The 14557-nt window shown below is 34.0% G+C and overlaps 1 protein-coding gene across 5 annotated transcripts in view; it reads right to left on the bottom strand.

Annotated features, from left to right (window-relative positions):
• Positions 1 to 14557, bottom strand: part of CNTN5 (contactin 5) — a 1288935-nt gene that overhangs the window by 30160 nt on the left and 1244218 nt on the right. For all 5 annotated transcript variants that reach the window (XM_072726266.1, XM_072726270.1, XM_072726267.1 and 2 more), the window contains one exon: positions 12671 to 12780. In XM_072726266.1, the coding sequence (XP_072582367.1) occupies positions 12671 to 12780 (110 nt within the window). The remainder of the gene's footprint in view (positions 1 to 12670; positions 12781 to 14557) is intronic.

The raw sequence follows: 14557 nt of genomic DNA, 5'->3' as shown, positions 1-14557 counted from the left end.
TGGCTCAGTGGTTGAGCGTTTGCCTTTGGCTCAGGTCGTGATCCCTGGGTCCTGGGATGGAGTCCTGCATCGGGAGCCTGGTTCTCCCTCTGCCTGTCTCTGCCTTTCTCTCTGTGTCTCCCATGAAGAAGAATAATAAAAAATCTTAAAAAGCAAAAATGCCAAATGTGAGTTGATTATTAACAGATGGTATTGGGGGAACCCTCTACTGAAATTCTTAGAGGTGCTCTGTAGCACTAGGTACATCAGGGGAAAAAATGTAAAGATCAAGTCATCAAGCAAAAGGAGCAACAAGGAGTGAGGTCAAGACCTTAGGTTACGATTAAAAAAATCAACAGCAAAAAACAAAACCAAAATAAATAGAATCACCCTTGCTAGACTGCAAACTTCTAAGGGCAGGGACTCTGTCTATTTTTACTTGTTGTCTTACTCTACACATTTCACCAAAATATTCAATAAATATTAGGTGATTCAATAAATGAGACTCAGATGAAACCTACAGACAGATCAGGGATTCCAGATCCAAATTTGACTGCCATTGTAGGTCACAGTCAGGAGCAAGTCACCTAAGGCGAAGTCAGAGTGAGAACTAGGCAAGGATTTGAGTCAGGGAGATCAAGAAAAGATTTAAGAGCCTTCAGGCCTTTACTGCCTGTGGTGAGGTCTCTAATTGACCCGGGCTCAGGCATAGACCCCCGTAATTACTTTAAGAGAAAATACAAAGGCTTAGAGTCATTTAAGCCATCTACAGGTTTAGGTTTGATTATTTATTAAGGAAAATGCATTGAAGCATTACCATTAGATGTATTCTAGAGATACAGTTCATCAATATTAAAATTGTAGGTAAGAATGTACTTGACAGGAACCATATTCTAGAAGGAACTAAATCTGTGCACGTGACTTCAGAAATGATTTCCTATTTCTTACTTATCTCCTCTGTTTTTCTTGAAATATCAAAGGAAATTTCCCATATAAAAGCTTCATCTTGACTTCTTTTGACTGCTTTTGTCTGAGGGTGAAAATAGTTTTCTACAGTAATTATTTAGACTCACTTATTAAAATCTTTGAGTAGTGCAAAAACATAGTCAGGTATTGTCTTAAAACTATTTTGATACCAACGTTGGAGCAGTGTGATTTTCACATATATCAAAACATCTTGGTATCTTGATAAGACTTAGATGATTCCACAGTGAATAAAGATGTTGCTGAATTGAGAGCTCTGAATTCAGGCACTTTGTTTGTTTTAATCAGCTTTTTCAATTTCTTTGACAACTATAACACTTCTCCTAAACTGATGTCTCCTTGCCAATCTCCTTGCTGACTTACCTCTTCAGTTAAATTTTGTTTTATCTATTTATTTACTTACTTTATAATATTGAATTATAACTGACATACAATGCTATATTAGTTTCAGGTGTACAATATATATTGATTGATTCAACAATTCTATACATTATTCAATTCTCACCATGATGAATAGTCACCATTTCTCATAAACAACATCATTACAATAATTTTTATATATTCTTTATGTTGTACTTTTCATCACCACGACTTATTTATTTTATCATTGGAAGTTTGTGCTTATTAATCTCCATTATCTATTTATTTCACTCATCCTTCTAACCACTTCCCCTCTGGCGACCACTAGTTTGTTTTCTGTATTTAAGAGTTGGCTTAATTTTTTCTTTGTTAATTGGCTTTGTTTTTTAAATTCCACAATATAAAGGAAATCTTACTATATTTGTCTTTCTCTGTCTTACTCATTTCACTTAATACTCTCTAAGTCCATTCATGTTGTCACAAATGGCAAGATCTCATTCTCTATTTTTATAGCTGAGTAATATTTCATTAATATTTCATATATTTTTTTCAAAAGTGTTTTTGTTTTCTTTGGGTAAATACCCAGAAGTGGAACTCTCAGATCATATAGTTATTTCTGTTTTTAAATTTTGAGAAACCTCCATACTACTTTCCACAGTGATTGCACCAATTTACATTCTCATGAACAGTGCATAAGGGTCCTCTTTTTCCCACATCCTCAATAACACATTATTTCTTATCTTTTTGATACTAGCCATCTGTCAGGTGTGAAGTGATATCTCATTATGGCTTTGATTTGTGTTTCCCTGAAGATGAGTGGTGAGCATCTTTTCATGTGTCTGTTGGCCATCTGGAAGTCTTCTTTGGAGAAATGTCTATTCAGGTCCTCTGCCCATATTTAAATGAAATTAAGGGTGTGTGTTGAGTAAAGTCTTTATATATTTTGGATATTAACCTCTTATTAGGAATGTCATTTACAAACATCTTTTCCCACTCATTAGATTTCATTTTTATTTTGTTGATGGTTTCCTCTGCTGTGGAGAGCTTTTTATTTTGGTTTAATCCTAACAGTTTATTTTTGCTTTTGTTTCCCTCTCCTAAGGAGACATATCTATAAATATGTTGCTAAGGGTGATATCCAAGAGATTACCACCTATGTTTTTCTTTGAGCAGTTTTATGGTTTCAGGTCTCACATTTAGGTCTTTAATCCATTTTGAGTTTATTTCTGTGTGTGGTTAAGAAAGTGATCTGGTTTCATTCTATTACATGTAGTTGTCCAGTTTTCTGTCTTTTCCCACATTTATTCTTGCCTCTTTTGTTGTAGATTTATTAACCATTTATGTGTGTGCTTACTTCTAGGTTTTCTATCCTATTTGATTGATCTATTTGTCTATTTTTATGTCAGTAATGTTCTCTTTTGATTATAATAGCCTTGTAGTATACTTTGAAATCTGGGAATGTTATATCTTCAGCTTTGTACTTCTTTCTCAATATTGTTTTAGCTATATAAAGTCTTCTGTGGCTCCAAATAATTTTTGAGATTATTTGTTCTAATTCTGTAAAAAAATCGTTGATATTTTAATAGGGATTGCATAAAATTAGTAGATTACATTTTGATGATATAAATTCTCCCAATCCATGAACATGGTGTAACTTCCCATTTGTTTGTGTTGTCTTCAATTTCTTTTATCAGTGTTCTATAGTTTTCAGAGTATAGGTCTTTCACCTCTGGCTAAATTTACTCCAAGGCATTTTATTAGTTTGGTGCAATTGTGACATTGTTTCCTTAATTTATCTCTCTGTTGCTTCATTATTAGTGTATAGAAGTACAACAGACTTATATACATTAATTTTGTATCCTGCAACTTTACTGAATTCATATATTACTTCTAATAGTTTTTTGGTAGCTTTTGATTTTTCTATATGTAGTGTTATATCTGCAAATAGTGACAGTTTTACTTATTCCTTATCAATTTGGATGACCTTTATTTCTTTTTCTTATGTGATTGCCATAGCTAGGACATCCAGTACTCTGCTGAATAAAATTGATGAGAGTGGATATCTTTGTCTTGCTCCTGATCTTAGAGGAAAAGCTTTCAGTTTTTTACCATTGAGTATGATATTAGCTCTGAGTTTGTCATAGATAGTCTTTAGTATGTTGCGCTATATTCCCTTTAAACCTACTTTATTGAGTTTTTATCATGAATGGTTGTTGTGTTTTGTCAAATGCTTTATCTGCATCTGTTGAGGTGATCCTAGATTTTTTATTCTTCCTTTTGTTAATGTGATGTATTGCACTGATTGATTTGCTTATATCAAACCACTCTTATAACCCTGAAATAAATCCCACTTGACTATGATGAATTACTTTTTAAAATGTATTTTTGAATTTGCTTTGCTAATATTTGGGAGTTTTCCATCTATGTTCATCAGAGATATTGGCCTGTAGTTTTTCAAAACCAATTTTTTTTTTTTTTTTTGTAGTGTCTTTGTCTGATTTTAATGTCAGGGCAATATCAACTGAATAGAATGGATTTGGAAGTTTTTTTTTTCCTCTTCTGGTTTTTGTAATAGTTTGAGAAGTATAGGTCTTAACTCTTTTTTTCACCGTTTAGTAGAATTCACCTATGGAGTCATCTGGTCCTGGACTTTTGTTTGTTGGGAGCATTTTGATTATTGATTCAATTCCATTACTAATAATAGGTCTGTTCGAATTTCTATATTTCTTCCTTATTTAAGTTTGGAAGATTGTATGTCTCTAGGAATTCATCTTTTTTGTTTGTTTGTTTTTGTTTTTGTTTTTCTAACTTGTTGGCATATTTTTCATAATATTCTTTTTCAATTCGTTGTATTTCTGTAATATTGGCTGTTACTTTCCCTCCTTTATTTCTGATTTTATGTATTTGATCATCTTTCTTCTTTCTTTGATGAGTCTGCGTAGTGGCTTATCAGTCAGTTTGTTTGTCTTTTCAAATACCCAGCTTTCAGTTCATTGATATTTTCTATTATTTTTTAATCTCTATTTCACTTATTTCACATTCTAACATTTATTTTTTCCTTCCTTTTACTAACTTTGGGCTTAGTTCTTTTCTAGCCCCTTTAGGTGTAAGGTTAAGTTGTTTATTTGAGAGTTTTCATGTTTCTTGAGATAGTTGTGTATCACTCTAAACCTTCCTCATAGAATAGAGGATGTCTCAAAGATTTGTGATGTTTCAAAGATTTAAGATCATTGTGTTTTCACTTTTATTTGTCTCAATGTATTTTAAAATGTACTCTTTCATTTCTTAATTGACACATTGTTTAGCCTTCATATATTTGTGTTTTTTAATTTTTTTTTTGTAATTGATTATAGTTTCATACAGTTGTGGTCAGAAAAGATGCTTGATAGGATTTCAATCTTCTTAAATGCACTGAGATTTGTTTTTGCAGCCTAACAGTTGATCTATCCTAGAGTATATCCCATGTGCACTTGCGAAGAGTGTGTATTGTGCTATATTGGCTTGGGATGCTCTGTATACATCTGTTAGATCTATCTAGTCTAAAGTGTTTTTCAAAGCCCCTAGTTCCTTGTTGATTTTCTGTCCGGATGATCTATCCTTTGGTTTACATGAGATGTTAAAGTCTCTTCTATTATTGTATTACTGTCAATTTCTCCCTTTATGTTTGTTAATATGTGCTAGATGTATTTAGTTGTTCCTATGTTAGATGCGTAGGTATTTACAATTGTTATATTCTCTTGATGGATTGAAGCCTTTATCATTTTGTAATGCCTTTCTGGGTCTAATACTACAATCTTTGTTTTAAAGTCTATTTTGTCTGATAGAAGTATTGTTACCCCATCTTTCTTTTGCTTCCATTTGTATGGGATATGTGTTTTCCTCCCTTTTAATCTGTATGTGTCTTTAGGTCTGAAGTGAATCTCTTTTATGCAGCATATAAGTGATTTTTTTTTTTTAAATCTCTTAAGTCACACTGTGTCTTTTGATTTGGAGCATTTAGTCTGTTCAGATTTAAAGTAATGACTGAGAAATATGTACTTATTGGTACTTTGTTAATTGTTTTCTGTTTTTTTTCTTTCTTTTCTTTTTTTTTTTTTTTTGCAGTTATTGTTTGTTCCTTCCTCTCTTAGTGTCTTCTCTTTTGGTTTGATGGCTTTCTTTAGTTTTGGACTCCTTTCTGTTTATTTTTTGTGTATCTATTATAGGTTTTTGATTTGTGGTTGCCATTGTGTTCTAACATGATGTTTTATGTATACAGCAGTCCATATTAGGTTGATAGTCAATTAAGAACAAATTATAAAAGCACTAAATTTTTACTCCTCTCTCCATGTTTTATGTATATGATATCATATTTTACATATTTTTTATCTTATACATCCCTTACTAATTTGTGTAGATATGATTTATTACTTTTGTGTTTTAACTTCCATACTGGCTTTTAAATATTAATCTACTATCTTTACTGTATTTTGTTTGTGTGGGAAACTTTATCTTGACTATACTGAATGATAATCTTGCTGTGTAGCATATTCTTGATGGTAGATTTTTTTTCCTTTCAGAACTTTGAATATATCACCCCAGTGTGGCCTGAAATTTCTGCTGAAAAATCAGCTGATAGCCTTATGACATTTCACTTGTATGTAACTGTTTTCTTTCTCCTTGTTGCTTTTAAATGATCTTTTTATAATTATTTTTTGCTAGTTTAATAATTACATGTCTTAGTGTGGGCCTCTTTAGGTTCTTCTTGTTAGGAGCTTTGTGTGGTTCCTATAACTAGATGCCCTTTTCTTTCCCTAGATTAGGGACATTTGCAGCTAATGTTTCTTCAAATAAGTTTTCTTCCCCTTTCTCTCTCACTCCTTCTTATGAGATCTCGATAATGTGAATATTATTATGTTTGATGGTGTTGCAGAATTCTCTTATTTTTATTTTTAACTTTTTTTTTTTTTCCGTGTAGCTTGGGTGCATTCCATTGCTCTGTCTTCTAGATCACTGATCCATTGTTCTGCATCCTCTAATCTGCTCTTGATTCCCTCTAGTGTATTTTTCATTTTAGTTTTTTAGTTCTTCAGCTCTGCTAGTTCTTTTTTATATTTTCTATGTGTTATTCTCACTGAGACCTTCTGCTCTTTTTTTTTCTTAAGTTCAGTAAGCATCTTTAAGACCATTACCTTGAATTTTTTATTGCTTATCTTTATTTCATTTAGCTCTTTTACTGTGATTTGGTTTTCTTCTTTCATTTGGAGCATATTCCTCTCTCTACTTATTTTGTCTAACTTTTTATGTTTGTTTTTATGTACTAGGTAGATCAGTTACGTCTTGAAAGTTGTAGCCTGTGTAGAAGAGGTCCTGTAGTGAAATATATCCCATTTGTATATTTGGGGGATATATATCCCCCAAATATGGTGCAATTCCACATGGTCACCAGAATCCAATGTTCCAGAGGTTTCTCCTGTGTGAGCTTCTGTGGCTGAGCCAAAATTATCTGTTGTGGACACACTGGGCAGAGTTTGCTACACAATCTGTTAAGAGGCTTGGCATGCAGCTGCTTCAGGATCTTGGTGAGTAGAGTTATCAGTCTACTTAAATCTTTGCAATTAGCCTCTTTGCCACAGCTGCAGGTGGGTACCAAAAGACAGGGCTTACACCCTGCAGAGCCAGCTAGGAGGTTCAGCTGTAAGAACTGCCAGCACGCTGGTGTGTGGGGTTACCCTCCCTCAGCAGAGGGAGTTACTTTGGAGTGGTGTCTTCCAGGCCAGGGCTACCTGCTGGGAATGATGGAACAGGATGGGGGTGGCTCCACCAGGGACACTGGGCAAGGAAAGGGCATGTGGTGTTAACAAGGTAAGTGGAGAATGTTAGCACTGATCCTTGCAAGTGTCTGGCTACCTAGACTGGGAGAGGGGGAGAAAAAATACTAGACTTTTGTTCCTGAAAACATCTCCTGCAGCTCCTGATCCTCCTGCACATGTTCTAAGGTTAGTCAATAAATCTTCACATATATCCCAGGCACTTTTCAAACTGGCGATTTTGTGCTGTGTCTGAGGCTGAGCTATTTAGTATGCTGGCTTGTTAAGGGTGTGGACTTTCCTATCATATTCTAGCTGTTCAGGAGTTAAGGCCACTGGTTTTTTAAGCTCTTGGTGTGAAGTCTCACTGGTTTTTAAAAGTCAAATGACATGGGAACTTATCTTCCCTGTGCAAGTCCCCCAGGCTGGTTTGCCTGGGGTGAGGTCTGTCCTCTTGCTTCTCCACACTTGTGACCTCCCTCTTCTTTGTGCTTGGCCAGCACTGCAGCTTTGGTTCCCAACTGTGTCTTCAACACTTCTCATCTTTCAGATGTGGTTTTCACAGATTAGCTGTGGATGGTCTGTTCTGCCAGTCTTTAGATTATTGTCAAAGTTAGTTGTTACCTTGGGGTGTCCATGGGATGAAGTGAACTTGGGATCCTCCTACTCTGCCATCTCCCTTCCTTCCCAGCTATATTTCTAAGTGTGAAGTGTGCCAGGACATAGATTAGCTCCTTCTCACTCCCTCTCCTATCAGTTTATTTCCTTTTTACTTTAGGTGATTTCATCTAGAAGCATGTCTTTAAATACTTCCTCTATGACTGCTGCTTTGGAGTGGTAATGTTTTCACCCTGATCCCTTAGACTCCAAACTCATATATCCTGTTTTCTACTTGACTTATCTTCCTAAATTTCTAACAGGTGTCTTAAATTTTAGTTAGCCAAAACAGAATTCTTAATTTCCCACCTTCAGATCTGTTCTTAGTCCAGTTGTCCAGTTTCTTCTTCTTTTTAAAAAATTATTGTTTTTTAAAGATTTTATTTATTTATTCATGAAAGACACATAGAGAGAGGCAGAGACATAGGCAGAGGGAGTAGACATCCTGTGGGGGAGCCTGATGCAGGACTCCATCCCAGGACCTTGGGATCATGCCCTGAGTCAAAGGTAGATGCTCAACCACTGAGCCACCCAGGCCTCCCTTCTTCTTTTTTTAAAATGGCACTGCCATTCATTCCTTTGACCAAACTCATGATGTAGAAATCATTTCTCTTCTCTCCATATCTGATAAGTCAGCAAATCTTATCAGCGCTGTGTCTGAAATATATTTATTTCTCTCTTATTCCATTGCTATGACCTTAGTCTAAGTCACCATGATTTCTTACTTGGATGATTGCAAAAACCTCCTAACTTCTACACCTGACTTTTCTTCCCTCTTCCTTTCATTTTTCACATAAGAATATCCAAAGTGATGTCTTAAAAAATGTAAATCCAACCTTGTCACACTACTCTCTTTAAAATGCCACAATGGTTTTTCATTGCATTTGAAAGAAAATGAAAACTCTGTAATCTATATATCCCTACATAATCTTATCTCTGCTTTCTAACTAACTTTTTACTTTTAATTCTATTCATATCATTGTTCACTAAGATTCCCTAAAGGAACCAAGTGTGTTCTACCTTTAAACTTCTATATGTATTGCTATTTAAGTTTACTTTACTTGTTTGTTCTTCCTTCCTTCCTTCTTTCCTTCCTTCCTTCCTTCCTTCCTTCCTTCCTTCATTCATTCTTTCCTTCCTTCCTTCCTTCCTTTTTTTGTCTTCTCGCATTAGGACTCAACATTCATAAGATCAGAGTTTTTTTCAATCTTATTCACACATTTTAATTCAGGGAAAACAACAGAGGTGGCTGAAAACATAGTCTCCGCTATTTTCAAAATGGCACAAAGTTAATGCCTTTATAGTAACTAACTCTCAAATACTGCAGGTAAAGTTATAATTATGGATAGAAAATGATTGGTAGAACTGATATAGTAGGTACCTAAAAACTGAAACCAACTCCATGAGTTTGGTGACAGAAAAATACTTCAGAGCTCTACCACTAGTAAATTCAGCTAGGATTGTGGTTGGGATAGAATAGAGAAGGGAGGTAGTAGTGAGATAAAGTATTAAACTTTAGTAGGTTACTATATTATACTAATATTTAATCAGTGAGATCTTTTAGTAAGCAAAAAAAGAAAAAAAAAGAGTAAGTCCTAGGGTAGATAAGGCTAAGGACAGAGGTAGATCTCTCCTTAAAGGGTTTAAGAGTGCAGAAAAGAGAGAGAGGCAGAGATGCTGATAAGCCTTATTTATACCACATTTATTTTTAAACCTACATTCAACTATCCAGTTAAGAAATAGTATAAATATAAAATAGTTTTTGCTGACCATATATTACCTGAAATAATTGTTGATGTTGCCTTTCGCCACTGAATTATATAAAGTTTTCTTTTTCTGATTATAAAAAAGTATACATTTAATTATATACGTGTGTGTGTATGTATGTATGTGAGAATATATATATATATATATATATATAGTTACAAGATGACGTTTTCCCTTAATTTTTATTATTTCCTTTCTATACTGCCTTGGGGCTTTGTTCTTTTTCTTGCTCTTTGAGTGTAAGTTTAGGTTGTTGGAGAATTCTCTTGTTTTGTGAGGTAGGCCTGTATTGCTATAATCTTCCCTCTTAGAACAGTTTTTGCTGCATCCCAAAGATTTTGATTCCCTGTGTATTTATTTTTATTTGTCTCCATGTTTTTTTTTGATTTCCATGTTGATTTCTTGGCTGACCAATTCATTATTTAGTTGCATGTAATTTAACCTCCATGTATTTGAGTTCTTTCCAGATTTTTTCTTGTGATTTCTTGTGTTGTGGTCAGAAAAGATGCATGATATAATTTCAATGTTTTTGAACTTATTGAGACTTCTTTTGTGGCTTAACATGATATATTCTAGAAAATGCTCCATGTATACTTGATAATATGCATCTCTTCTGTTTTGGGATAGAGTGTTCTGAATATATTTGTTAGATCCATTTGGCACAATGTGTCATTTAGAGTTGCTGTTTCCTTATTGATTTCCTATCGAGATGATCTATCCATTGATGTACATGGGCTGTTAAAGTCCCCTACTATTATATTATTACTGTCACTTTTTTCTTTTATGTCTGTTAATTGCTGCTTTATGTATTTAAGTCCTTCTGTGTTGGGTGCATAAATATTTATAATTGTTATATTCTTTTGTTAGATTGTTCCCTTTATCATTATGTAGTGTTCTTTTTTGTCTCTTGTTTTAAAGTCTATATTGTCTGATAGAAGCTCTGCTACCCCATTTTTCTTTTTGCTCCAATTTGCATAGTATTTAGTTTTTCAGCCCTTCTCTTTTAATCTGCATGTATCCTTAGGTCTGAAGTGAGTCTGTGTAGGTAGTGTATAGATGGTTCTTACTTTTTTCAATCCTTTTCACTGGAGCATTTAGTCCATTCACCTTTTTTTTTTTTTTTAAGACTCTATTTATTCATGAGAGGCACAGAGAAAGAGGTAGAGGCACAGGCAGATGGAGAAGCAGGCTCCATGCAGGGAGCCTGATAGGGGACTTGATCCTAGACCCCGGGATCACGCCCTCAGCCAAAGGCAGATGCCCAACCTCTGAGCCATTCAGGTGTCCCAAAATTTCAGGTTTTTAAAAAAGATTATGTATTTTTAACCAGCCTGGACAGCATATAGTAGGATGGTAAATGGTAGATGGTAGATGATGAAATTAGAAATCATAACAGTAAGGAATATAGAATTTTAGCCTAGTACTTTTTTTTACTATACACCCTACTTTTCCATCTGCCATTCACATTTAAAGTAACTATTGAGAGGTATGTACCTATTGGTACTTTGTTAATTGTTTTCTGGTTGTTTATGCAGTTCTTCTCTGTTCCTTTGTTTGTGGTTTGAGAGGGTTTTTTAGTGTTATGCTTAGATTTCTATTTTTTGCTTATCTATTGTAGGTTTTTTGACTTGACAAGATGCCATATTCTTAAAAACAATTTATTAGGCACTATAAAATAGTATAAATGTTGCTGTGTCTTGGATTTTGTGTTTCTAAGTAAAAATAGTTGTCAGGATTTTTGTTAATTTATGTGAATTTAAAATGCAGTCATTGTGATGATTATTCCAGAATTTGGTTCCTATTAACATTCTATTCTTAGGGATATTCCCATTTTTTGGATACATATCCACTTTAAATGACATATATTTGGCAAAAATGTTGTGCTCTGACACTTTTGAATATTACTCCTTAATGGTCTTGCTTTTGATCTCTAGTAAAGCCTTGGTCATAGCATTCCATAAAACTCTCACCAAAGTCACTAGGTACTCTGCATTCCCATATCCATTTTGCAATCACAAGCCTCATCTTTCTGAATTTTTCTGCAGCATTTCACTCAGTAGAACAATTTTTCTCCTAGCTTCTGAATTTCTTCAGAAATCCTCCCTTAGTTTTGTTGGCCAGGCTGTCTTTCTTTATTGAGTTCCAAATGGTCAGGCATCAATTCTGAAACATCTTCTTTATCAACATCAGTGATCTCAGCCAATATATACATAAAAACCATTTATATACTGATGATTCCTTGTAGTTAAATCTCCATCTCTACCTTTTCTCTTGGCATTAGATCTCTTGATAAGTCTTTTGTGAAATAAAAGTCTCATAGAATTAAAACACACTTAAACCAGAATCCAAGATTTGTTTTTTACTAACACCCACTCTTCTTTCTCTGTCATCTTATGTGAATGACATTCTATTCACTTAGTTTCTTGGGTCAAAAACTCTGGAAATATTTATAAATATTTTTTATTCCTTTCCTTTTATAATTTATAATTTGTTTGTTCATAGACTACCTATAAGGCTCTAGTTCATGTGGAGGCCAAAATTTCATTGAAGTCATTGCAATGTTATGAAATTTTTACCATTATAAGGCTGGCATAATTGTGTTTGCAAATATCAAAATTTAAAGGACAAAAAGTGATTTGAATAAATAGATATAGATCACCAAGTCCAAGTAAATTTAGAGAAGTCAGCATAAGAGGTAAGATCTGCCCAGACAGTATAATAGGAAAACTTGTTTTATACATTAAAGTATTAGGAGGAAATACACAAAAAACATTTCTTCTACAAAAAAACAAAAACAAAAACAAAAACAAAAAAACAAAACAAAGAAAAACCATTTTTAACCACCAACAAGTTGGATATCAATAAATATCCACCTGTAGCTCCTGATTTTTATCTGAAGGTCTATTTTCATCTCCTTAAAAAAATTATTTACATGGTAATATGGAAACTACTACACTAAAAAATAAGCCAGCTAATGAACATGTCAGTAAAATAGTATATTTCTCACTTTCTTTGCCACAGAACAAAAATTTCAAAAGAATATAATTCTTTTGGAGTGTCACCAAACCATTTCTTTAGGAGAATGCAGTGGCAGTGAAAATAACAAGGCTTATTTTCAATAATTGTATTCATACCTCAAATCCCTGTGGTCTTCCTAGACTCTCTTTAATATGTTTCCATGCAACAAGAATCTCTGACACAGACACACTTGTAGCCTTGACATCTGTGGGAGCAGCACTGGGTTCTGTACAAAGGAAAGGGGAAATAATAAACAGTGATGTCTGAATTTGCACCTGAATTTGTCAGGTGTTACTTCCTTCTACCTTATTTTTGAAATGATGTACTATGGTAGCTATGAACAACACAAGATAAAAAGTTGTTCTTTTTGGATTTCTATATTTTGGTCAAGTCTCTTCAATACTTTACCTACTCAAATCACAAATCTAGCGAGAAAGCAAAGAAGATCTTTATCCTTGGATTAACCAGGAAATTTCTGGAGAAGTTAAGTTGTCTGACTTAATTTGTCTGCCAGTCTAACATAGTAATCAAAAGCATGGACTAGGGAATCACACTTGGCTATTTTGGTGCAGTTGGTTTTTGCCTTCAAAAATTTTTATTTACTGTTAGGCAAGTTGCTTTGCCTTTTCCTATGCTCCAGTTTCCTCATCTTTAATATGAGCATAATAAAAGTACTTATCTCAGAGGTTTTTAATGTTAGTTTTAATTGGAATGATAGATATATTTAGCATAGTGCTTGGTACTTAAAACATTCATTCACAAAATATCAGTTATTATTTTATTTTTAACCTTGCAAGAACAAATAGAGTTAAAATTTCTAGTTTTTTGTTGTTGTTTCAACCACAAAACTACATTTCCATGATTGTATAAAGAATTTGATATGAATCATGATATTTAAAAGGTGTGCATTGACTTTTAAGACAAATATGGACTGAAAAGGAAAGTCCCTGAAGGGCCTATTGCTCAAAAGTATGTTTTAATTTGTTCCTACATTTAGTGACCTTTCTCACTGTTTTTTTCAAATACACCATGTCTGACTGGCATCCATCAAGAGGTGCACTTTATTTGTTGCTGCACTGTATGTGAGGAACAAAATAGTGTCAGCTTGGATATTGCTGAATCATAAATACTATGTCATAAACACATGTTACATGAAACGGTAGAATAAAGACCATACTTTAGTTCAAACAATTCTGTGCAAAGTCAATTTTTTTTAAGACTTTATTTATTTATTTATGAGAGACACAGAGAGAGAACAGAGACACAGGCAGATGGAGAAGCAGGCTCCGTGCAGGGAGCCTGACGTGGGACTTGACGCCCTGGGCTGAAGGCGGCGCTAAACCACTAAGCCTCTCCGGCTGCCCTGCTCTAGGATTTTAAATCAGGATCAGACCCAAGCTGAAGTTTCACAGATGTATTTTTTAGGGGCTAAATATTATAATTACATCTAAATAAATGAAGGTAGGTGAACCAAACAAGAACGGAAGAGTCATTTTTTATTTGTTTCACCTTCTAGATGTAAATAGTATCAGAGGTAAACCCATGATGATTTCAATTAGAAATTTCATCATGTAAGAAAAGGGATCTCAGTCAGTTTACTTGCAGAAGTTTCAGTATGTATTATTATAGCCGTGGATTAAAAATGTTTTCTGTAAGCAAGAGTAACTGACTAGACCACAGAATGTGTGGTTTGGATTGGAACTAGCTGTTCTGTTTGAGTATCCCATTGTAATTGAATAATGGAAGGTAACTAGAAAGAATTTTAGAAAGTCACTTGGATCAAAATGTCCAAATGGATGGATAAATGGATGGCTGATAGGTCTTTAGTTGTTTTGTATGCCCTAATAATATATTAATTTATTTCAACATTTCATATAAAAATAAGAATTTTGGGCTTCTTTAGAGAAAAAATTCGTGATGCTAAATGTGAATTCATGGTTGTTGGTAGATGAGAATTGGCAGTTGGTCCCATTAATCAGGGAATAGCCTTTTCAGTTTGCCAG

This window comes from Vulpes vulpes, chromosome 11, assembly GCF_048418805.1.
Source record: "Vulpes vulpes isolate BD-2025 chromosome 11, VulVul3, whole genome shotgun sequence".
Lineage (NCBI taxonomy): Eukaryota > Metazoa > Chordata > Mammalia > Carnivora > Canidae > Vulpes > Vulpes vulpes.
Note: the sequence above shows the minus strand (reverse complement) of the source record. Positions and strands in the feature narration are given on the sequence as shown.